General features: G+C 44.1%; 1 protein-coding gene and 1 long non-coding RNA gene across 3 annotated transcripts in view; one reads left to right on the top strand and one right to left on the bottom strand.

Annotated features, from left to right (window-relative positions):
• The window catches only part of LOC143807508 (uncharacterized), a 165761-nt gene extending 147309 nt beyond the window's left edge, over window positions 1-18452 (top strand). The window contains exons 2-4 of one of the 2 annotated variants that reach the window (XR_013221751.1): window positions 6562-6686; window positions 15513-15655; window positions 18333-18452. This is a non-coding gene — a long non-coding RNA (uncharacterized LOC143807508). Of the gene's footprint in view, window positions 1-6486; window positions 6687-15512; window positions 15656-18332 lie in introns of those variants that run through there. The other variant, XR_013221750.1, reaches the window with a different exon arrangement.
• The window catches only part of MOCS3 (molybdenum cofactor synthesis 3), a 96832-nt gene extending 73183 nt beyond the window's left edge, over window positions 1-23649 (bottom strand). The window contains exons 1-2 of the mRNA XM_077289127.1: window positions 23484-23649; window positions 18446-18581 (exon numbers count right to left, since the gene is read on the bottom strand). Coding sequence (XP_077145242.1) covers window positions 18446-18581; window positions 23484-23639 — 292 coding nt within the window. The 5' untranslated portion in view covers window positions 23640-23649. The remainder of the gene's footprint in view (window positions 1-18445; window positions 18582-23483) is intronic.
• Window positions 23650-24053: the final 404 nt, after the last annotated feature.

The following is a 24053-nucleotide window of genomic DNA, read 5'->3' as shown; positions in this document are numbered from 1 at the left end:
AGCCCGGTGCAGTGTAGAACTTTTCTCCCCATAGAAGATGATCAGATTACTCTGACAGGACCGATCCGTCATAAACCCATGTTGATGCTGGGTCGTGAGGTTATTCTTATTGAGATACTCCAGCACAGCATCTCTTAAAAAAAAATGTAAAAGATTTTGCCCACAGTAGAGGTTAAACTTACCGGCCTATAATTTCCAAGCTCAGATTTTAACCCTGTTTTTTAATATTGACACCACATTTGCTATACACCAGTCCTGTGGTACAGACCCTGTTATTATGGAATCCTTGAATATTAAAACTAATGGTCTCATTATCACGATACTTAATTCCAGCCCTGCAGTACTCGGAGTGTGGGCCATTCTGGGCCCAGTGATTGGCCTACTTTACTGTGTTTGAGGCGACACAGTACTTACTGTTGAGTTAAGCAAGTGACATTTTATTGAGAATTTATGGTATCCCTGATCATGTCATCTGTCATGGGCTTTCCTTTGAAATACTTGTTACTGTCTTTGGCAATGAGCCTCTTGTCTTGCCATTATTTTTTTCTCTATAATTATTTAATGCCTTGTCACTTGCTGTAGTTCTCTAAAAGCTTTCCTTTTGTCATTTATTGCGCCCATTACAGCTCTATTTAGCCATAGTGGTTGTGTCCTGTTTGTAGATTGTACCCATAGGGTCCAAAGGTCCTATTCGGGAGGCTTATAAAAGTGTCCCGTTTGCTTTTTGTATTTTTATTTTCAAAAGAATATTGTCCCAGTTTCTGGCACAGAGCTCACCTATCAGCTACTGGAAATTCACCTTCCTGAAGTTTAGTGTCCTCCACTATATATATATATATATATATATATATATATATATATATATATATAAAGGTGGGTGTGTGTGTGTGTGTGTGTGTGTGTGTGTGTGTGTGTGTGTGTATCAGCCAAGCCCACTCCACTTAGCCCCAACCAATCACTAAGCATGGGCGTGTGCATTAGCCACGCCCACTCCACTTAGCCCCAATCAATCACTAAGCATCTTTCATTTCACCAGAGCTGTTTAACCCCTTAATGACAGCCAATACGTCTTTTAACTGACCTGAGATATAAGAGAATAGCCTCCCCATACAGGTGACAATCCAGCAGCTGTCGGCTGTACACTATAGCTGACAACTTGCTGCATCAGCCACGATCAGTGTTTGCACCGTCCAAATCTGTTTAACCCCTTAAATGCTGCTGTCAATAGTGACTACATCATTATCAATGGTTAACAGAGTGTGGGGGGTTCCTCTTTATCCCAATTGGTGCCCTCAGATCATGATTGTGTGGTCCTGATGTTTGCGATGGCAATTCACGACCAAATTGCGGCCTTAGAGTCTGACGGCTGTTGTAATCCGTTCTGAAGTTACCGATATTTAGGTGGTAAAAATACACATTTTCATTTCTGTCATACCACTTTGCATTAACCCCTTCACCCCCAAGGGTGGTTTGCACGTTAATGACCGGGCCAATTTTTACAATTCTGACCACTGTCCCTTTATGAGGTTATAACTCTGGAACGCTTCAACGGATCTTGGCGATTCTGACATTGTTTTCTCGTGACATATTGTACTTCATGATAGTGGTAAAATTTCTTCGATATAACTTGCGTTTATTTGTGAAAAAAACGAATATTTGGCGAAAATTTTGAAAATTTCGCAATTTTCCAACTTTGAATTTTTATGCCCTTAAATCACAGACATATGTCATGCAAAATACTTAATAAGTAACATTTCCCACATGTCTACTTTACATCAGCACAATTTTGGAACCAAAATTTTTTTGGGTGACGGAGTTATAAGGGTTAAAAGTTGACCAGCAATTTCTCATTTTTACAACACCATTTTTTTTTAGGGACCACATCTCATTTGAAGTCATTTTGAGGGGTCTATATGATAGAAAATACCCAAGTGTGACACCATTCTAAAAACTGCACCCCTCAAGGTACTCAAAACCACTTTCAAGAAGTTTATTAACCCTTCAGGTGTTTCACAGGAATTTTTGGAATGTTTAAATAAAATTAAACATTTAACTTTTTTTCACTCAAAATTTGTTTCAGCTCCAATTTGTTTTATTTTACCAAGGGTAACAGGAGAAAATAGACCCCAAAATTTGTTGTACAATTCGTCCTGAGTACGCTGATACCCCATATGTGGGTGTAAACCATTGTTTGGGCGCAGGGCAGAGCTCGGAAGGAAAGGAGCGCCATTTGACTTTTCAATGCAAAATTGACTGGAATTGAGATGGGACGCCATGTTGCATTTGGAGAGCCCCTGATGTGCGTAAACATTGAAACCCCCCACAAGTGACACCATTTTGGAAAGTAGACCCCCTAAGGATCTTATCTAGATGTGTGTTGAGCACTTTGACCCAACAAGTGCTTCACAGAAGTTTATAATGCAGAGCCGTAAAAATAAAAATCATATTTTTTCACAAAAATGATCTTTTCGCCCCCATTTTTTTATTTCCCCAAGGGTAAGAGAAGAAATTAGACCACAAAAGTTGTTGAGCAATTTGTCCTGAGTACGACGATACCCCATATGTGGGGGTAAACCACTGTTTGGGCGCATAGCAGAGCTCGGAAGGGAAGGAGCGCTATTTTACTTTTCAATGCAAAATTGACTGGAATTAAGATGGGATGCCATGTTGCGTTTGGAGAGCCCCTGATGTGCCTAAACATTAAAAACCCCCACAAGTGACACCATTTTGGAAAGTAGACCCCCTAAGGAACTTATCTAGATGTGTTTTGATAGCTTTGAACCCCCAAGTGTTTCACTACAGTTTATAACGCAGAGCCGTGAAAATAAAAATTCCTTTTTTTTTTTCACAAAAATGATTTTTTAGCCCCCAGTTTTGTATTTTCACAAGGGTACCAGGATAAATTGGGCTCCAAAAGTTGTTGTCCAATTTGTCCTGAGTACGTTGATACCCCATATGTGGGGGGGAACCACTGTTTGGGTGCATGACAGAGCTCGGAAGGGAAGGAGCGTCATTTGGAATGCAGACTTAAATGGATTGGTCTGCAGGCGTCACGTTGCATTTGCAGAGCCCCTGATGTACCCAAACAGTACAAACCCCCCACAAGTGACCCCATATTGGAAACTAGACCCCCCAAGGAACTTATCTAGATGTGTTGTGAGAACTTTGAACCCCCAAGTGTTTCACTACAGTTTATAACGCAGAGCCGTGAAAATAAAAATTCTTTTTTTTTTCACAAAAATGATTTTTTAGCCCCCAGTTTTGTATTTTCACAAAGGTATCAGGATAAATTGGACCCCAAAAGTTGTTGATCAATTTGTCCTGAGTACGCTGATACCCCATATGTGGGGGGGAACCACTGTTTGGGCGCATGACAGAGCTCGGAAGGGAAGGAGCGCCATTTGGAATGCAGACTTAAATGGATTGGTCTGCAGGCGTCATGTTGCATTTGCAGAGCCCCTGATGTACCCAAACAGTACAAACCCCCCACAAGTGACCCCATATCGGAAACTAGACCCCCCCAAGGAACTTATCTAGATGTGTTGTGAGAACTTTGAACCCCCAAGTGTTTCACTACAGTTTACAACGCAGAGCCGTGAAAATAAAAAATCTTTTTTTTCCCACAAAACTTATTTTTTGGCCCCCAGTTTTGTATTTTCCCAAGGGTAGCAGGAGAAATTGGACCCCAAAAGATGATGTCCAATTTGTCCTGAGTACGCTGATACCCCATATGTTGGGGTAAACCCCTGTTTGGGCACACGGGAGAGCTCTGAAGGGAAGGAGCACTGTTTTCCTTTTTCAACGCAGAATTGGCTGGAATTCAGATCGGATGCCATGTCCCGTTTGGAGAGCCCCTGATGTGCCTAAACAGTGGAAACCCCCCAATTATAACTGAAACCCTAATCCAAACACATCCCTAACCCTAATCCCAACGGTAACCCTAACCACTCCTCTAACCCAGACACACCCAACCCTATTCCCAACCGTAAATGTAATCCAAACCCTAACCCTATCTTTAGCCCCAACCCTAACTGTAGCTCCAACCCTAGCCCCAACCCTAACCCTAGCCCTAACCCTAGCAATAACCCTAGCCCTATCACTAGCCCTAACACTAGCCGTAACACTAGCCCTAACCCTAGCCCTAACCCTAGCCCTAACCCTATCCCCAACCCTAGCCCTAACCCTAACCCTAGCCCCAACCCTAGCCCTAACCCTAGTCCTAACCCTTGCCCTAACCCTAACCCTAGCCCTAACTCTAGTCCTAACTCTAGCCCTAACCCTAGCCCCAACCCTAGCCCTAACCCTAACCCTAGCCCTAACCCTTGCCCTAACCCTAACCCTAGCCCTAACTCTAGTCCTAACTCTAGCCCTAACCCTAACCCTAATGGGAAAATGGAAATAAATACATTTTTTAATTTTTTTATTTTTCCCTAACTAAGGGGGTGATGAAGGGGGGTTTGATTTACTTTTATAGCGGGTTATTTAGCAGATTTTTATGATTGGCAGCTGTCACACACTGAAAGACGCTTTTCATTGCAAAAAATATTTTTTGCGTTACCACATTTTGAGAGCTGTAATTTTTCCATATTTGAGTCCACAGAGTTATGTGAGATCTTGTTTTTTTGCGGGACGCGTTGACGTTTTTATTGGTAACATTTTCGGACACGTGACATTTTTTGATCGCTTTTTATTCCGATTTTTGTGAGGCAGAGTGATCAAAAACCAGCTATTCATGAATTTATTTTGGGGGAGGCGTTTATACCGTTCCGCGTTTGGTAAAATTGATAAAGCAGTTTTATTCGTCGGGTCAGTACGATTACAGCGATATCTCATTTATATCATTTTTTTATGTTTTGGCGCTTTTATACGATAAAAACTATTTTATAGAAAAAAATAATTATTTTGGTATCGCTTTATTCTCAGGACTATAACTTTTTTATTTTTTTGCTGATGATGCTGTATGGCGGCTCTTTTTTTGCGGGACAAGATGACGTTTTCAGCGGTACCATGGTTATTTATATCAGTCTTTTTGATCGCGTGTTATTCCACTTTTTGTTCGGCAGTATGGTAATAAAGCGTTGTTTTTTGCCTCGTTTTTTTTTTTTTTTTCTTACGGTGTTTACTGAAGGGGTTAACTAGTGGGGCAGTTTTATAGGTTGGGTCGTTACGGACGCGGCGATACTAAATATGTGTACTTTTATTGTTTTTTTTATTTTATTTAGCTAAAGAAATGTATTTATGGGAATAATTTTTTTTTTTTTTTTCTTTATTTAGGATATTTTTTTTATTTTTTTTTTACACACATGTGGGGAATTTTTTTTTAACTTTTTTACTTTGTCCCAGGGGGGGACATCACAGATCATTGATCTGGCAGTGTGCACAGCACTCTGCCAGATCTGTGATCTGCTGTGCAGGGCTGCAGGCTTACCAAGCGTCTGCTCTGAGCAGACACTCGGTAAGCCACCTCCCTCCCTGCAGGACCCGGATGCCGCGGCCATCTTGGATCCGGGACCTGCGGCGAGGAGGGAGGTAGGAGACCCTCAGAGCAACGCGATCACATCGCGTTGCTCCGGGGGTCTCAGGGAAGCCCGCAGGGAGCCCCCTCCCTGCGCGATGCTTCCCTATACCGCCGGTACACCGCGATCATGTTTGATCGCGGTGTGCCGGGGGTTAATGTGCCGGGGGCGGTCCGTGACCGCTCCTGGCACATAGTGCCGGATGTCAGCTGCGATATGCAGCTGACACCCGGCCGCGATCGGCCGCGCTCCCCCCGTGATCGCGGCCGATCTGCTATGACGTACTATCCCGTCGAGGGTCAGATAGGCCCAGGTCACCTCGACGGGATAGTACGTCAAAGGTCACAGAGGGGTTAATCCCTGTAAAGCACCTGAAGGGTTAATAAACTACCTGACAGCAGTTTTCAATATGTCAGGGTGTGCTATGGTATCACGTTTGGGGGTTTCCCAATATATGGGACCCCTAAAGTCACTTCAAACATGGATCAGTCCCTAAAAAAATAAATGTTGTACATTTCCTTGAAAAAATTAAAAATTGCTGCTACATTTTTAAACCTCCTAAAATGCTGACAAAATAAAATAACGTTTTACAAATGGTGCTGATGTAAAGCCGACATGTGGGAAATGTTATTTATTAATGGTTTGCTGTGGTATGACTATCTGGTTTAAAGGGATAATCATTCAAATTTTGAAAATTGCTAATTTTTTAACATTTTTCTTACGTTTTTGATATTTTTTATAAATAAACACAAAACATATCGACCTAAATTTACCATTATCATAAAGTATAATGTGTCACGAAAAAACAATCTCAAAATCACTGGGATTTGTTGAAGAGTTCCAGAGTTATTACCACATAAAGTGACACTGGTCAGATTTAAAAAATTTGGCTCTGTCACTAAGGGGTTAAAAGAAGCTAAGTTGTGATTGGTTGCTATGAGCAACAGTTTACCTTGTGGTAACCGAGGCCTATTATTCTTATTTCTATGGTGTTATCGTCCTTCTGTAAAGCTGGAAATAACACAATTTATTACTGTGCCCACAGATCACCCTCTGGCACAGACTGCAGGGGGAGCCCGGAATCAGGAACTTCTCTTTGTCTGGCGTGAAACATCCTCATTAACTTCACAGATTAAAAAAAGAAACCCAAGATGGATTTCTCCAACCCAGGTATTATTTTAATCGGTGTAAAAGTGCCAACCTGACAATGTTGGCTCTGACAGGATGATGTGGGATATTAGGGGTAGTAGTCCGGTGGCTTTGGCTGATGGGATGAGGTGGGATATTAGGGGTAGTAATCCGGTGTCTCTGATGGGATGATGTGGGATACTAGGGGTAGAAGTCCATTGGCTCTGGGTGACGTGATGATGTGGAATATTAGGGGTAGTAGTCTGGTGGCTCTGGTTAATGGTATGTTTGGAATATTAGGAGTAGTAGTCCGGTGGCTCTGGCTGACGGGATGATGTGGGATATTAGGGGTAGTACTCCAGTGGCTCTGGCTGACGGGATGATGTGGGATATTAGAGATAGTAGTCCAGTGGCTCTGGCTGACGGGATGATGAGGGATACTAGGGATAGTAGTCCGGTGGCTCTGGCTGACGGGATGATGTGGGATATTAGAGATAGTAGTCCAGTGGCTCTGGCTGACGGGATGATGAGGGATACTAGGGATAGTAGTCCGGTGGCTCTGGCTGACGGGATGATCAGGAATACTAGGGATAGTAGTCCGGTGGCTCTGGCTGACGGGATGATGAGGGATGCTAGGGATAGTAGTCCGGTGGCTCTGGCTGACGGGATGATGAGGGATACTAGGGATAGTAGTCCGGTGGCTCTGGCTGACGGGATGATGTGGGATATTAGGTGTAGTAGTCCAGTGGGTCTGGCTGATGGGGGATATTAGGGATAGTAGGGATAGTAGTCCGGTGGCTCTGGCTGATGTGGGAAATCTGTTCATCTTTGCACCAGGGAAAAAAAAAATGTTGTTTACCAAAAGCTCTTGAATGAGTTGAAAATAAAATACTATCAATATTTGGGTAATCATTTAGTTAATTTGTGTTGCAAATCTGGAGTGTTGAATACAGTATATACTCGAGTATAAGCTGAGATTTTCAGCCCATTTTTTTAGGCTGAAAGTGCCCCTCTCGGCTTATACTCGTCATTGTCAGCGGGGGAGGGGGAGCGGCAGCTGTCACATCATACTCACCTGCTCCCGACACGTCTCTGCATGTCCCTGCTTCTCCAGTGGTCTCCGGCAGCTCTTCCTGTGTTCAGCGGTCACATGGTACCTCTCATTAAAGTAATGAATATGGACGCGGCTCCACTCCCATAGGGGTGGAGCACATATTCATTACTTTAATGAGAGGTACCATGTGACCGCTGAGCACAGGAACAAGCTGCCGGCGCTAGCCGGAGACCATAAAAGAAGCATACTCACCCTCCTGGCGCGGTGTCTAACGGGGGAGGGTGAGCAATGCGATATTCACCTGTCCTCGTTCTACTGCCGCGCTGTGTCTTCCACGTCCTCTGGCTGTGATGAGAGGGTGCGATGATGTGTAGAACGGGGATAGATGAATATCGCAAGTGCCGGTGTCCCCACCTGCTCAGGACAAGAGGTGAGTATGTCATTTTTTTTTTTTCAATCGCAGCAGCATATGGGGCATAATATTCTATGGAGCATCTTATGGGGCCATAAACAACCTTTATGCAGCATTATATGGGGCACATTTTCTATGGAGCATCTTATGGGGCCATAATCAACCTTTATGCAGCATTATATGGGGCACATTTTCTATGGAGCATCTTATTGGGCCATAATCAACCTTTGTGCAGCATTATATGGGGCATATTTTGTATGAAGCATCTTATGGGGCCATCATAAACTATATGGAGCATTATATGCGGCATATTTTGTATGGAGCATCGTATGGGGCCCATCATGAACATTATGGAGCATTATATGGGGTGTATTGTGTATGGAGCATCTTATGGGGCCCATCCTGAACATTATGGAGCATTATATGGGGCTCCTGATTCAATATGGATATTCAAAAACACTTAACCTACTGATGTGTCAATTAATTTTACTTTTATTGGTATCTATTTGTATTTATGACATTTACCGGTAGCTGCTGCATTTTCCACCCTACTAGCCTTATACTCGAGTCATTAATTTTTTCCCATTTTTTTGTGGCACAGTTCGGGGTCTCGGCTTATACTCGAGTATATACGGTATATGATGTGAAATGTTTTTATGTGCAATATAATCATTATAATTTGTTATAACTAACCACAGTTTGTTACTATGCCTGGGAAATGCCAGGCTCTTCAAGCTAGTAGTTTATATATATGAAATTAAGTATGAAGTTTATTGTCCTCTACTATACATCTTATTAAAGGATATGTGTAAATTATTGCTTTGTGACCGCTATTGCCCAAGTGGCCCCCAAACTGAACATCTGGTTTCTATGATAAAATTAGGTATAGAAGTGTTCCCTCCTTCTTGTTCGGTCCTGCACCACTGGTGAAAGAAAATGTCAAAAACCTGTTTTTTTTGCTGAAACTGCAGGTTTATATTGTGGTAGTTAAGTCCCCCATAATAACTACTTCACCCTGATTGGCTGCCTCATCTTTTTTCGTTATGTTCTTTATGAGGGTATATTCTGCTGCTTCCATTATATCTGGAGATTTGTAACAAACACTTACCAGTAGTTTATTATTCTTTCTGCCTCCCCTTATCTCCGCCCACAGGGACACTACATTTCATTTGCCTGCCATATATCATCAGTATGATCAGTTTTAGGGTAAGTTCACACAGGGCGTTTTTACTGCTTTTTTTTCCGGAGCAAAACCTGATCTTCTTGGCAGGAAAGAAGCTGCTTCAAAAACGCAAGTTTAGGTGCGTTTTTGGTTCGTTTTTTGTTGCGTATTTAGTGCGTTTTTTCTCTTTGTCCATGCTAATGTCCTTGGATTTTCAGCAGCAGAAATGCAGCACATAATGATACCTGTGTTTTTGCTGTATTTTTTTCAACATTCAATCAAGTCAATGGGTGAAAAAACGCAGTGAAAACGCTGAAAGAAGAGAAATGCTCTATGTCCAAAAAACGCAGCAAAGCACAAAATACTGATCACACAAAAAACCAATGTGTGTGCATGAGATTTCTGAAATCTCATAGGCTTTGCTGGTACTGTAAAACCAGCTGAAAATTAGCATAAAAAAGGCAGCAAAAATGCCCTGTGTGAACTTACCCTTAGAGATTTTACATATAAGCAGACCTCTCTCCCTCACTTATTTGTAGGGCGATTCCTGAACAGATTATAGCCCTGTAAATGTCCAACCCAGTTATAGCTCTCGTCCAGTTATGTCTCCATTATCCCCACAATATCATACTTTTCTTCCTACAATATTAATTCTAATTCTCCATCTTGTTGGTGAGGCTTCTGGCATTAGAGTACATGCACTTTATGTATTTCTCTGTACCTATGTTGCTGTTAATTGTATTGACTGTCCCAACACCTCCTTCCATGCCACCCCCAATTTGATTATAGGCCCAGGTCACTATCTGCCCCTCTTTACAGTAATTGCCTTCCCCCTGTCCCTAATTTAAACCATCTCCCAACCTTCTAGCCATTCTTTTCCCCTAGCACAGCCTCACCCTCCCTATTGGGTGCAGAACATCCCCAGCATAGAGCCTATAGCCATTAAGAAATCGGCCCAGTTCTCCAGAAACCCAAGACACTCCTTCCTACCAATTCTTGACTTATTTACATCTCTAATCTCCCGCTGCCTCTCTGGCGTAGCATGTGGTGGAGGCCGTATTTCAGGGTATACTACCGACTAAGTAGAGATGAGCAAATTTGTTTGGCTCCCTCCTTATTTGGCAAGCTATAGCGCTTACCGAATAAGCTGCTGAGGGAACCCGGATACATGGAGCGCTCCCAATAACCAGCTGTCCGGCGCCGCAGCTGCATGTGTCACGGCTGCTTCACTGACACAGCATATGCATCGGTAGCCTGTTTGTTAGACTCTATGCATGTGTTGTGACAGTGAAACAGCCGTGACACATGCACCTGCGGCACCGGACAGCTGACTATCGGGAGCGCTCCAGGTAGCCGAGTTCCCTCTGCAGCTTATTCGGCAAGCGCTACAGCTTGCCAAATAAGGAGGGAGCTGAACAAATTCGCTCATCTCTACTTCTAAGTTCTTGCTATAAGCTCAGAGCTTAATTCCCTGAAATTAAGGACCATCTACCTACCTCTAACTTTGTCATTAGTCCCAATGTGCACCATGAACGATGGTTCTTCACCAACTTTACTATTCTATCAACCCATTCTACGATGTGTCGAACTCAATTGCCAGAAAGTCATACACTCCTCTAATAATTGAATCCCTCACTACCAGCACCTGTCTGGCCTGCCTTGCGCTCCCATTTCCCCCCATTAATGGACCAGACAACCCCCTTTCAGAGGACGTGTCTTGCTGCAGCAGTGCTACCCTGAACCGACACCACTCTCATCTGTCAACTTAGGGAACTTATTGATGTGTGCCAGATGAGCACTGGCATTCCTGACACTCTTCTCTCTACCCTGCCTTAAAACGGTCACGCAGCTAGCTGGCTCACTCTCCGGTAGCTCCATCCCACGTCTCAGTGAGCAGCAAGCTCCTTTCCATATTGTCAACAGATCTCCGTGTTGCCAGCTGTTCATTTAGGTCCAGTATCTGGGATTCCAAATGTACAATCACTGCAATGTTCAAGGACAACATATATGTGATAAAATGTACAATGTCAAAAATGGAACACATTTTACTAATTGAGAAGGCACAAGACAGGAATATAAACAAATAAATATAGACAGTGAATTAGTACAAGTCCCTCCCTTCTAAACTCTCTGAATCCAAACTCTCTGAATCATAAGTCACATTCACCCCTTCCCGACTTGCGCCATGTACTGCTCTGCAGCAGAAGCATTTCCGTCAACAGCAGTACAGGTACGGCGCACCGATCGCTTGGCCTCACGCGGAAAGCCATGGCGATCAGGTGTGGGTGTCTGCTCTGTGCGCTCACGATCGGTGCTAGTAGTGACAGCGGCATAGATGAGCATGGCGCAGGCAATTAGTTCCCTACGCCGCATTGTCCTGATGATCTCCATGGAGACCCCTGGCCGTGGGGTCCTTCAGGGAAGGTGGCTTGTGAGCTCCTGCAGAGAGCTGGTGCTGGCATGCGTCCTTCCCTGCCTGCCTATGTAGTGGAGAGTATCAGATCAGCGATCTGACACCATATACTGATGTCTGAGGATGGGACATTGTAATTTTATTTTCTTTTTACAAAGTGTAAAAATATTTAAAAAAAAAAAAACAAATAAAGAAAAAAACTAATATTTTTCCAACAAACACATCTATGTAAATAAAAAACGAACAATAAAAGTACACATTTTTGCTATCGGCGCATCCGTAACAACCCGCTCTCTAAAACGGTCCCACTAGTTAACCCCTTCAGTGAACATCGTAAAAAAGAAATAAAAAACAAGGCAAAAAAAACAATGCTTTATCATCACACCACCAAACAAAAAGTGTAATAAACCGCGATCAAAAAGGCAAATGTTAAGAAAAATGGTACCTCAGAAAATGTCATCTTGTCCCACAAAAAAACAAGCTGTCATACAGCTCCATCAGCAGAAAAATAAAAAACTTATAGCTCTCATAATAAAGTGATGCAAAAATAATTATTTTTTCTATAAGGCTACGTTCACATTTGCGTTGTGCGCCGCAGCGTTGGCGCCGCAACGCACAACGCAAACAAAAACGCAGCAAAACGCATGCACAACGCTGCGTTTTGCGCCGCATGCGTCCTTTTTTTCATTGATTTTGGACGCAGCAAAAATGCAACTTGCTGCGTCCTCTGCGCCCGGACGCGGGCGCCGCAGGGACGCATGCGGCGCAAAACGCAAGTGCGACGCATGTCCATGCGCTCCCATGTTAAATATAGGGGCGCATGACGCATGCGGCGACGCTGCGGCGCCGACCGCAAATGTGAACGTAGCCTAAAATAGTTTTCATTGTGTAAAGGCGCCAAAACATAAAGAAACTACGTAAATTGGGTATCACTGTAATTGTACTGACACGAAGAATAAAGCTGACTTACCAATTTTACCACACGCGGAATGATATAAAAAAAAATAAAAGCATTTCCTGAATAGCTGTTTTTTGTTCATTGTCTCCCAAAAATCGGAATAGAAAGCGATCAAAAAATGTCATGTGCCCGAAAATGATGCCAATAAAAAAGAAACTTGTCCCGCAAAACAACAAGCCATAAAATGACTCTGTCGGCCGAAATATGGAAAAATTATAGCTCTCAAATGGAGACGATGCAAAAACTAGTTTTTGCAATAAAAAGCGTCTTTTAGTGTGTGACAGAAGCCAAACATAAAAACCCGATATAAATCTGGTATCACTGTAATCCCACCAACCAGAAAAATTAAGTTGCCTAATCATTATACCGCACGAGGAAGAGCGTAAAAAATAATTAAAACCAATTCTTCACATGCTGTTGATTTTTTCATTCTGCCTCCCAAAGATCGCAGTAAGGCTTGGACGCACATTTATCCTGCACTCAGCACTGAGAGCTTGCACCAGGGTTTCCAAGTAAATCTCTGACTTACATGATTCAGTTGGAACCTCTTGCGGAAGATTCCCTATGATGAGGGAGATGGAGGCACTGAACGCGGTCTGACCTGTGATCCGGCAGTGTCCGTCATTTTAGGATTGCATAAAAGTGCTGTCAGCCACAGTTTTGTGCACTTCTGAAAAGAAGGACAAGGGGCGGGAGACGGCGTGGCATCCTGTGCACTTCCACCTGGTATGTTGCTCATTTATTTGCAATCCATGTCTTTATACTTTGCAGATTTATACATTTTTCTACGGTTGTTACAATGATGAATTCCAATGGACTGTCTGGGTGGATATACCGTATATACTCGAGTATAAGCCGACCCGAGTATAAGCCGACCCCCTTAATTTTGCCACAAAAAAACTGGGAAAACGTATTGACTCGAGTATAAGCCTAGGGTGGAAAATGCAGCAGCTACCGGTGAATTTCAAAAATAAAAATAGATGCTCCATACCGTTCATTATTGCCCCATAGCTGTGCCATATAGTGCTCTGCACCGTTCATAATTGCCCCATAGCTGTGCCATATAGTGCTCTGCACCATTATTGCCCCATAGCTGTGCCATACAGTGCTCTGCACCATTATTGCCCCATAGCTGTGCCATACAGTGCTCTGCACCATTATTGCCCCATAGCTGTGCCATACAGTGCTCTGCACCATTATTGCCCCATAGCTGTGCCATACAGTGCTCTGCACCATTATTGCCCCATAGCTGTGCCATACAGTGCTCTGCACCATTATTGCCCCATAGCTGTGCCATATAGTGCTCTGCACCATCCATTATTGCCCCATAGCTGTGCCATATAGTGCTCTGCACCATTATTGCCCCATAGCTGTGCCATATAGTGCTCTGCACCGTCCATTATTGCCCCATAGCTGTGCCATATAGTGCTCTGCACCATTATTGCCCCATAGCTGTGCCATACAGTGCTCTGCACCATTATTGCCCCATAGCTGTGCCATACAGTGCTCTGCACCATCCATTATTGCCCCATAGCTGTGCCATATAGTGCTCTGCACCATTATTGCCCCATAGCTGTGCCATATAGTGCTCTGCACCATTATTGCCCCATAGCTGTGCCATACAGTGCTCTGCACCGTCCATTATTGCCCCATAGCTGTGCCATACAGTGCTCTGCACCATTATTGCCCCATAGCTGTGCCATACAGTGCTCTGCACCATTATTGCCCCATAGCTGTGCCATACAGTGCTCTGCACCATTATTGCCCCATAGCTGTGCCATACAGTGCTCTGCACCGTCCATTATTGCCCCATAGCTGTGCCATATAGTGCTCTGCACCATTATTGCCCCATAGCTGTGCCATACAGTGCTCTGCACCATTATTGCCCCATAGCTGTGCCATACAGTGCTCTGCACCATTATTGCCCCATTGCTGCTGCTGCAATAAAAATAATAAAACACATACTCACCTCTCTTGCTTGCAGCTCCTCACGTCCGGTCCCGGCGTCTCTCCGCACTGACTGATCAGGCAGAGGGCGGCGCGCACACTATATGCGTCATCGCGCCCTCTGACCTGAACAGTCAGTGCAAAGAGACGCCGGGAAGATGGCGCGGCGCACGGCGTGTGGAACGCGGACAGGTGAATATGTCATACTTACCTGCTCCCGGCGTCCCGCTCCTTCCCCCGGACAGCTGGTCTCCGGGGGCCGCAGCCTCTTCCTCTGTCAGCGGTCACCGGCACCGCTGATTAGAGAAATGAATTATGCGGCTCCGCCCCTATGGGAGGTGGAGCAGCCTATTCATTTCTCTAATGAGCGGTCCCACGTGACCGCTGAACAGGGGAAGAGGCTGCTGCACCCGGAGACCGTGGGACAGGCAGGGGGAGCGTCAGGATCGCCGGTACTAGGTAAGTATGCCTCAGCGCCCTCTCCCCCTCACCCGCCGACCGTGACTCGAGTATAAGCCGAGGGGGCACTTTCAGCCCACAAATTTGGGCTGAAAATCTCGGCTTATACTCGAGTATATACGGTAGTTATCATAGATTTGACATACGATATATTCAGCAGGATTGCCACCCTGCCTCTTTTGCCCTTTATATGCGTGCTATTGCCAATTTTAACCCACTTATTTGTCAGTGATCTTTTGTATATTAATAAAATTTTGCATTATTTATCTAAATTTTGGACTACTGCACTGTGGGGTTTTTTCGTGTTTTTGCTTTGCTCAAGTATACAGTGTGTCCTATACTGTTCCATTACACTGGCTATAGAATTATATATGACTTAAAATTTGGTTAACTATTATGTCAAGATTGTTTTTTAGAAGCCGTATGTGTTTTTCCTGTTTTTATTTTTATTGCCTCATTATAGTGAATGGATCCATCGGGGGTTTCATATGTCACGTCACTCAGAGATTTATCAAATAGTTAACATCCAGCACCCCTTTGGACGAATGATCCCAAGAAATCCAAGGTTTCTTAAAACATCTATTTATTTCTTCATATTAAAAACAGGTAACAAAAAAGGTCAGGCAGTTTGGATACACTCATGATTTTAAAAAAAAGGCATAAAAATCAATATGTTTCGACCCAGGCAGGTCTTAATCATGGAGTGGAAACTCTACGTTATAAACTGTGAAGCACGTGTGAATTCAAGGCGCTCACCACACATCTAGATAAGTTCCCTAAGCGGTCTAGTTTCCAATGTGGTGTCACTTGTTGGGGGTTTCCACTGTTTAGGCACATCAGGGGCTCTCCAAACACAACATGGCTAATTATTCCAGTAAATTTTACATTAAAAAAGTCAAATGGCGCTCCTTCCCTTTCAAGCCCTGCCGTGCACCCAAACAGTTGTTTTCCTCCACATAATGGGAATCTGCGCACTCAGGAGCAATTGCACAACAAATTGTATGGTCCATTATCTACTGTGACCCTCGCAAAATTGGAAAAAAAAAAAAAAAAAAAGGAAAATTTTTGTGAAAGAAAAGTACCGTATATACTCGAGTATAAGCCGACCCGAGTATAAGCCGACCCCCTAATTTTGCCACAAAAAAACTGGGAAAACTTATTGACTCGAGTATAAGCCTAGGGTGGAAAATGCAGCAGCTACCGGTAAATGTCAAAAATAAAAATAGATACCAATAAAAGTAAAATTAATTGAGACATCAGTAGGTTAAGTGTTTTTGAATATCCATAGTGAATCAGGAGCCCCATATAATGCTCCATACAGTTCATGATGGGCCCCATAAGATGCTCCATACAAAATACACCCCATATAATGCTGCACAAAGGTTAATAATGGCCCCATAAGATGCTCCATATTAAAATATGCCCCATATAATGCTGCACAAAGGTTAATAATGGCCCCATAAGATGCTCCATAGAAACATTTGCCCCATACAATGCTGCATAAAGGTTGATGGCCCCATAAGATGTTCCGCACATTATGCCCCATAACATGCTCCACACATTATGCCCCATGAGATACTCCATACATTATGGCCCCATAATATGCTCGAAATATTATTCCCCATAAGTTGCTCCATACATTGTGGCCCCATACGATGCTCCATACATTGTGGCCCCATACAATGCTCCATACATTGTGGCCCCATACAATGCTCCATACATTGTGGCCCCATAAGATGCTCCATACATTGTGGCCCCATAAGATGTTCCATACATTGTGGCCCCATAAGATACTCCATACATTGTGGCCCCATAAGATGCTCCATACATTGTGGCCCCATAAGATGCTCCATACATTGTGGCCCCATAAGTTGCTCCATACATTGTGGCCCCATAAGATGCTCCATACATTGTGGCCCCATAAGATGCTCCATACATTGTGGCCCATAAGATGCTCCATACATTGTGGCCCCATAAGATGCTCCATACATTGTGGCCCCATAAGATGCTCCATACATTATGGCCCCATGAGATGCTCCATACATTGTGGCCCCATGAGATGCTCCATACATTGTGGCCCCATAAGATGCTCCATACATTGTGGCCCCATAAGATGCTCCATACATTGTGGCCCCATAAGATGCTCCATACATTGTGGCCCCATAAGATGCTCCATACATTTGCCCCATAAGCTGTTGCTGCGATTAAAATAAAAAAAAATCACATACTCACCTCTCTTCGCTCAGGCCCCCGGCACTTGCGATAGTCACCTTCCTCGTTCCATCGCTGCGCGCTGCTCTGTCTTCCATCCTCTGCACTGACTGTTCAGGCAGAGGGCGGCGTGCACACTAATCGCATCATCGCGCCCTTTGACTTGAACAGTCACAGCCAGAGGAAGGAAGACAGAGCAGCGCGCTGCGGTGGAACGAGGAAGGTGACTATCGCGCACTGCTCACCTCCCCCGATATACTCACCTGCTCCCGGCGCAGTCCCTGGCAGCGGTCTCACTGTCAGATGGTCTCCGGGATCCAGCGGCATCTTCCTGTGTTCAGCGGTCTCGTACCGCTTATTACAGTAATGAATATGCGTGCATATTCATTACTTTAATGAGCGGTACCACGTGACCGCTGAACACAGGAGGAGCTGCCCGGAGACCATGGGACATGCAGGGACAGCGCCAGGAGCAGGTGAGTCACCGCGCCACTCCCCCTCACCTGCCGACCCCCCCGCCGACACTGACTCAAGTATAAGCCGAGAGGGTCACTTTGAGCCCAAAAAAGTGGCCTGAAAATCTCGGCTTATACTCGAGTATATACAGTATTTATTTTTTCCTTCCACATTCCAAACATTCCTGTGAAGCACCTGAAAGGTTAATAAACTTCTTGAATGTAGTTTTGAGCACCTTGAGGGGTGCAGTTTTTAGAATGGTGTCACTTTGGGGTATTTTCTATCATATAGGCCCCTCAAAATCACTTCAAATGTGAGGTGTTTCCTAAAAAAAAATGGTTTTGCAAATTGTTGTAAAAATGAGAAATCGCTGCTCAACTTTTAACCCTTATAACTTCCTGACAAAATTTTTTTTCAAAAATCTCAGAATCAGTGGGATCCGCTAAATCGTTCCAGAGTTATAACCTTATAAAGTGTCAATGGTCAGAATTGTAAAATTTGTCTTGGTCATTAAGGTCAAAATTAGCTCGGTCGCTAAGGGGTTAAAAGTTAAAAAAACAAAACAAAAAACAAACATTAAAAACATAACACCACACACTTTATTTCTCTTCTACAGGCTAAAATGTGATTATGGAAAGTGAAATTAAATACTACTTGTAGTAACTGAAAACCTGTGGTGAGTAGTCAGACACACATTAGACATCTATGTATAGGAGACACAGCACTTGCCTTTAACACCAAACTCCGGTAAAACAAGTTGCCGGCTGTATCGTAAAATGTCATCATTGGTAAGAGAAGTCTTCACAATTTGGACCAATTTCTTATCTACATCATGCAGCTCCAATGCTGAGGTGTTACTTTTATCCTGGAAAAATAAAAATAAGAGCATTAAAGGGGGTGTCAAACGTTTTGGACGTCTCTGGGCACATTAAAAAGAGCACTCCCACCAACTTTGATTCCTCTTCATTAAATGTGTGGGTACATTATTATTTCTATAACACCATTGATTCCATGGTGCTGTACATGAGAAGGGGTTACATACAAATTACAGATATCACTTACAGTAAGCAAACTAACAATGGCAGACTGATACAGAGGGGCGAGGACCCTGCCCTTGCGGGCTTACATCCTACAGGATGGTGGGGAAGGAGACAGGTTGGAGGGCTGCAGGAACTCCGGTGTTGGTGAGGCGGTAGTGTGGTCATTGCAGGTTGTAAGCTTTATTGAAGAGATCGGTTTTCAGGTTCTGTCTGAAGGTTCCGAATGTGGTGGATAACTGGACGCTTTGGGGCAAAGAATTCCAGAGGATGGGGGATATTCAGGAGAAGTCTTGGAGGCGGTTGGGTGAGGAACAAATAACTGTGGAAGAGAGTAGGAGGTCTTGGGAGGACATGTAGTGTAGTGTTATGTATTAATATACTCAGCTACTGCTACTTTCTCCAGTGTCCAGAGCCGTTCTTCTCTGTGACGTCACCGCTCTGCAGACTGGCCGGGATCACGCTGAGCTCTGCCTGACCCTGAAGTGATTTTTACAATGTAATTGTATGGAGCATCAGAACGTGGCTCTATAGGTTTTCACTCTAAGTTTTTTCAGCTTTTTTTCTGCAGCAAAACTGCAATCTTGGCAGAAAAGAGATAACAATGCAGGTTTTGGTGTGTTTTTGGCGAGTTTCTTGCTGCGTTTTTCAGGATCCCAAAGTTCAGCTTTGCTTTCACCACAGAAGCATGAACACAAGTCACCAATGCAACAGATAAGTTCATGAAAAAATATACATACAAATGTAAACAGTTGGGGGAGTGGCAGTGCATTGAGTGTGTAGGACACTGATTACTTTCAGATTTTCGTCTGTCATTGAGTTGCTCAGGCATTGTTCAATCTCACACCTTGGTCAGCCACAGGTAATGATCAATATCATACCTTGGTCGCCAATGTTTACTTTGTACACATCATTAATTTAAACCCTTAGGCCGGCGTCACACTAGGCGTATGAAAATACGGTCCGTTTTTTTACGGCCGTAATACACAGAAATGTTCCCAAAATAGTGATCCATATGTCATCCGTAGGCAGGGTGTGGCAGCCTATTTTGCACATGTAAACCTCCTTATGTAATCCGTATGGCGAGATTTGCTCACCGGCTTGCAAAACGGACATACAATGGATCCATGGGCTCAAATATTCGTGAAAACATATATACAGTCTATATATATATATATATATTTATTACAGAGCTAGATAGCAGAAAAGCCGGTAATTCAATTGCCGGCTTTTCATTTCTCCTTCCCAAACCCGACATGATATGAGACATGGTTTACATACAGTAAACCATTTCATATCCCTTTTTTTTGCATATTCCTCACTACTAATGTTAGTAGTGTGTGTGCAAAATTTTGGGGCTCTAGCTGTTAAAATAAAGGGTTAAATCGCGGAAAAAACTGGCGTGGGCTCCCATGCAATTTTCTCCGCCAGAGAGGGAAAGCCAGTGACTGAGGGCAGATATTAATAGCCTAGCAAGGGACCATGGTTATTGCCCCCCCCTGGCTAAAAACATCTGCCCCCAGCCACCCCAGAAAAGGCACATCTGTAAGATGCGCCTATTCTGGCACTTAGCCACTCTCTTCCCAATCCCGAGCAGCGGTGGGATATGGTGTAATAAAGGGTTAATGTCACCTTGCTATTGTAAGATGACATTAAGCCAGGTTAATAATGGAGAGGTGTCAATAAGACACCTCTCCATTATTAATCCAATAGTAGTAAATGGTTAATAAAACACACACACATTATGAAAAAGGTATTTTAATAAAATAAAGACAAAGGGTGTTGTAATAGTTTATTATACTTTCAATCCAATTGAAGACCCTTGTCACCTGAAACAAAGTCAAAATAAAAAAACAACAATATCCCATACCTTCCGTCGTTCAGTCTTATCCCACGCTGTAAATCCATCTGAAGGGGTTAAATAATTTTACAGCCAGGAGCTCTGCTAATGCAGCTGTGGTCCTGACTGTAAAATCTGGGGAATGAATGGAAGCAGGGGAACATAGTTACCTAGACTTGCGGTGCTGCGCCCCCTGCTGGCATAACCTCATATGAACTCGAGCGTGGGAACTTTTCTGAATATTTTCCCACGCTCGAGTTCATATGAGTTTATGCCAGCAGGGGGCGCATCACCGCGAGTCTAGGTAACTACGTTCCCCTGCAGTCCATTCATTCCCCAACGTTTACAGGCAGGAGTACAGCTGTATTAGCAGAGCTCCTGCTTGTAAATTAATTTAACCCCTTCAGATGGATCTCCGATAGCTGCTCCTGCACAGGCATGGCGAGCGTCATTTAGAGACAGCTCGAAGCAGCTCATTCTCCAGTGGTTCTCAGTCTGGACGGTCACATTTTGGCACCGTCAAGGTTGAAAATGATTTATCCCCCAGACATGGATTACCGCGTGGGACAGAACGACAGAAAGGTGTGGATATTATTGTTTTTCATTTTTGTTTTATTACAGGAGAAAGAGGGCTTTGGCGGAATTAGATGTTAGGTGAGTATAACTGTGTTTGTTATTTTTAAATAAGAAAGTGTGTTTTGTTTTTTTTCTAATAAAAGACTTAATTCTGGCTGTCTTTATTTACCATGTAACTATAGGATTAGTAATGGAGAGGTGTCTTATATTCTTCTGGGGGAGAAGAAGCAGAACGCGAAACGCGGCTGGCAGGAACAGCGTGCCATTTGGCTGAGCACATTGGGAGAGACAAGGAGCAGGTAATATGTGTGGGCTACGGGGTGGATCAGCAATTTAGGCTTTATCGTTGTTTCAATTGGAACATACGCAGTATAGGTATTTCTACTGCTTTGGATTATGGTTCAGTTCTAATAGGTATTGAAAGGATCACTGTGGATAATTAGCATATAACAAATACCCTACATTTGCGTGTTGTAACGCTGCAATAGCATTGGTAGTGTTGTAGTGAACCATATACTGAACTTTTTTAATCCAAGCTCGAACCTACTCCTGCTCCTAAACATTGAGTGTCCTGCTCATGCTGTCCGTCTTTATTGCTAATGGTTGTATTGAGGCACCTTATTGTATGTTCATGTTTGTCTGTATTTTAATTATTTGTTAATAAAATGAATTGTTTTTACATATTTTTGGAGACACTTCTTTGGACACAGTTTATCTATCTGTGATTCCAGTATGTTTTGGTGATATATGAAGTGTTGCACATTCCTTGAGAGAATAAGGGCTTGGGCGTTATGCTTACAATAGATATATCGATGTCAGTAACACACACATATATATGGAAGGAGAAGAAGAATATCCATGGAACTTCCCAGGCTATTAAGTATAATTAGCCTTTACTGGCTATTAAAATGGGGGACCCTAAAAATAAATGACATAGGGTCCCCCTATAATGAATAGCCAGTAAGCCTATGCAGACAGCTTGCGGGCTGTTATTAATAGCCTAGGAAGGGGCCACGGATACTGCCCCCTCCCCCAGGCTAAAAACATCAGCTCTCAGCCGCCCCAGAAAAAAACACATCTCTAAGATTCGCCAATTCTGGCACTTAGCCTCACTCTTCCCACTCCCCTGTAGCAGTGGCAAGTGGGGTGATAGTTGGGGGGGGTTGATGTCACCTTTGTATTGTCAGGTGACATCAAGCCCCAAGGTTAGTAATGGAGAGGCATCAATAAGACGCTCCCATTACTAACCCCATAGTCACATTGTAAGAAAACAGACACCCAGAAAAAAAGTCCTTTAATTGAATGAATTGCCGTTTTTTCAAATGCGATCGGTGTGTAGAGATTTTTTTCTCGCACCCATTGACTTTTATTGCAGGATGTGATCCAATTTCCGATTACATTCGCAGCATGCTGGGACTTTTTTCCACTCTGATGGTGATCCGATCCGAGCTGGAAAAAGGAGATGACACAAAGATAGAATAACATTGGTCCGAATCCAATCTGATCTTTTATCGGATTGCATTCGTCCGATTACAAGTAGGCATGAGCCCTAGGGGAAGCGCACACGATAAGGCTTCGTTCACATCTGCGAGGACGCACTAAATAGAATGTAGAAAAGGAATCAATAAAAAGAATGAACATAGTAACTGATCGGCCCAGAACTATGGAGAGGGCTTATTGCTTCTGCACGGAATGAACTGTATGTAGGTAATTGGGAAATGAGCACATAGCCATATAAACAGGCGTGTTAAGGCTACGTTCACATTTGCGTTGTGCGCCGCAGCGTCGGCGACGCAACGCACAACGCACACAAAAACACAGCAAAACGCATGCACAATGCTGCGTTTTGCGCCGCATGCGTCCTTTTTTTGATTGATTTTGGACGAAGCAAAAATGCAACTTGCTGCGTCCTCTGCGCCCGGACGCGGGCGCCGCAGGGACGCATGCGGCGCAAAACGCAAGTGTGACGCATGTCCATGCACCCCCATGTTAAATATAGGGGCGCATGACGCATGCGGCGACGCTGCGGCGCAGACCGCAAATGTGAACGTAGACTTAAAACATGTACATATGTTATGCTCATTCCATGGCCGAGATGCAGATGAAATCTATAACCCCTCTCCATATTTCTGGACCTATAAGTCATTGTGTGCATTCTGGTTAGCCCGTCCCACCACATCTGTGTAGCAGGCAATAACAACACTGCACTGCCTCTGTGCTCTCCGGTAACAGCCAGCCCAGACAGCACCGGGCTCCGTCACCGCTGCGCCCCGGCGGCACTGTCTCCCCCGTCAGAGCGCCCACTAGTGTTTACCGCACGGCAGGAAGCCAGCTGCTCTCTCAGGCTCCGGATCTCAGCATCTCTATGGCGGAGCTGTTCCCTCAGAGCCTCCATGTCACAAGCCTCCATGCCGACAGGGTACAGGCTGATGGGAGTAAGCTGCAGGACCTGTGATGATGTCATGACCATGTGATCAGTCACGTGTGAGAGCACGCATCTGTGCTGCTGCTAACTATACACGGCTGTGCACTGTATGCTGCATACACACGGCTCTGCACTGTATAATGTATGCACTGACGGCTTTGCGCTGTATACTGTACACACACGGCTCTGCGCTGTATGCTGTATACACAGGGCTCTGCGCTGTATGCTGTATACACAGGGCTCTGCGCTGTATGCTGTATACACAGGGCTCTGCGCTGTATGCTGTATACACAGGGCTCTGCGCTGTATGCTGTATACACACGGCTCTGCGCTGTATACTGTACACACACGGCTCTGCACTGTAAGCTGCATACACACATGGCTCTGTCTGCGCTGTATGCTGCATACACACGGCTCTGCACTGTATAATGTATGCACTGACGGCTCTGCACTGTATAC

This window comes from Ranitomeya variabilis, chromosome 2 (assembly GCF_051348905.1).
Source record: "Ranitomeya variabilis isolate aRanVar5 chromosome 2, aRanVar5.hap1, whole genome shotgun sequence".
NCBI lineage: Eukaryota > Metazoa > Chordata > Amphibia > Anura > Dendrobatidae > Ranitomeya > Ranitomeya variabilis.
This window is presented reverse-complemented; position numbering and strand designations above follow the sequence as displayed.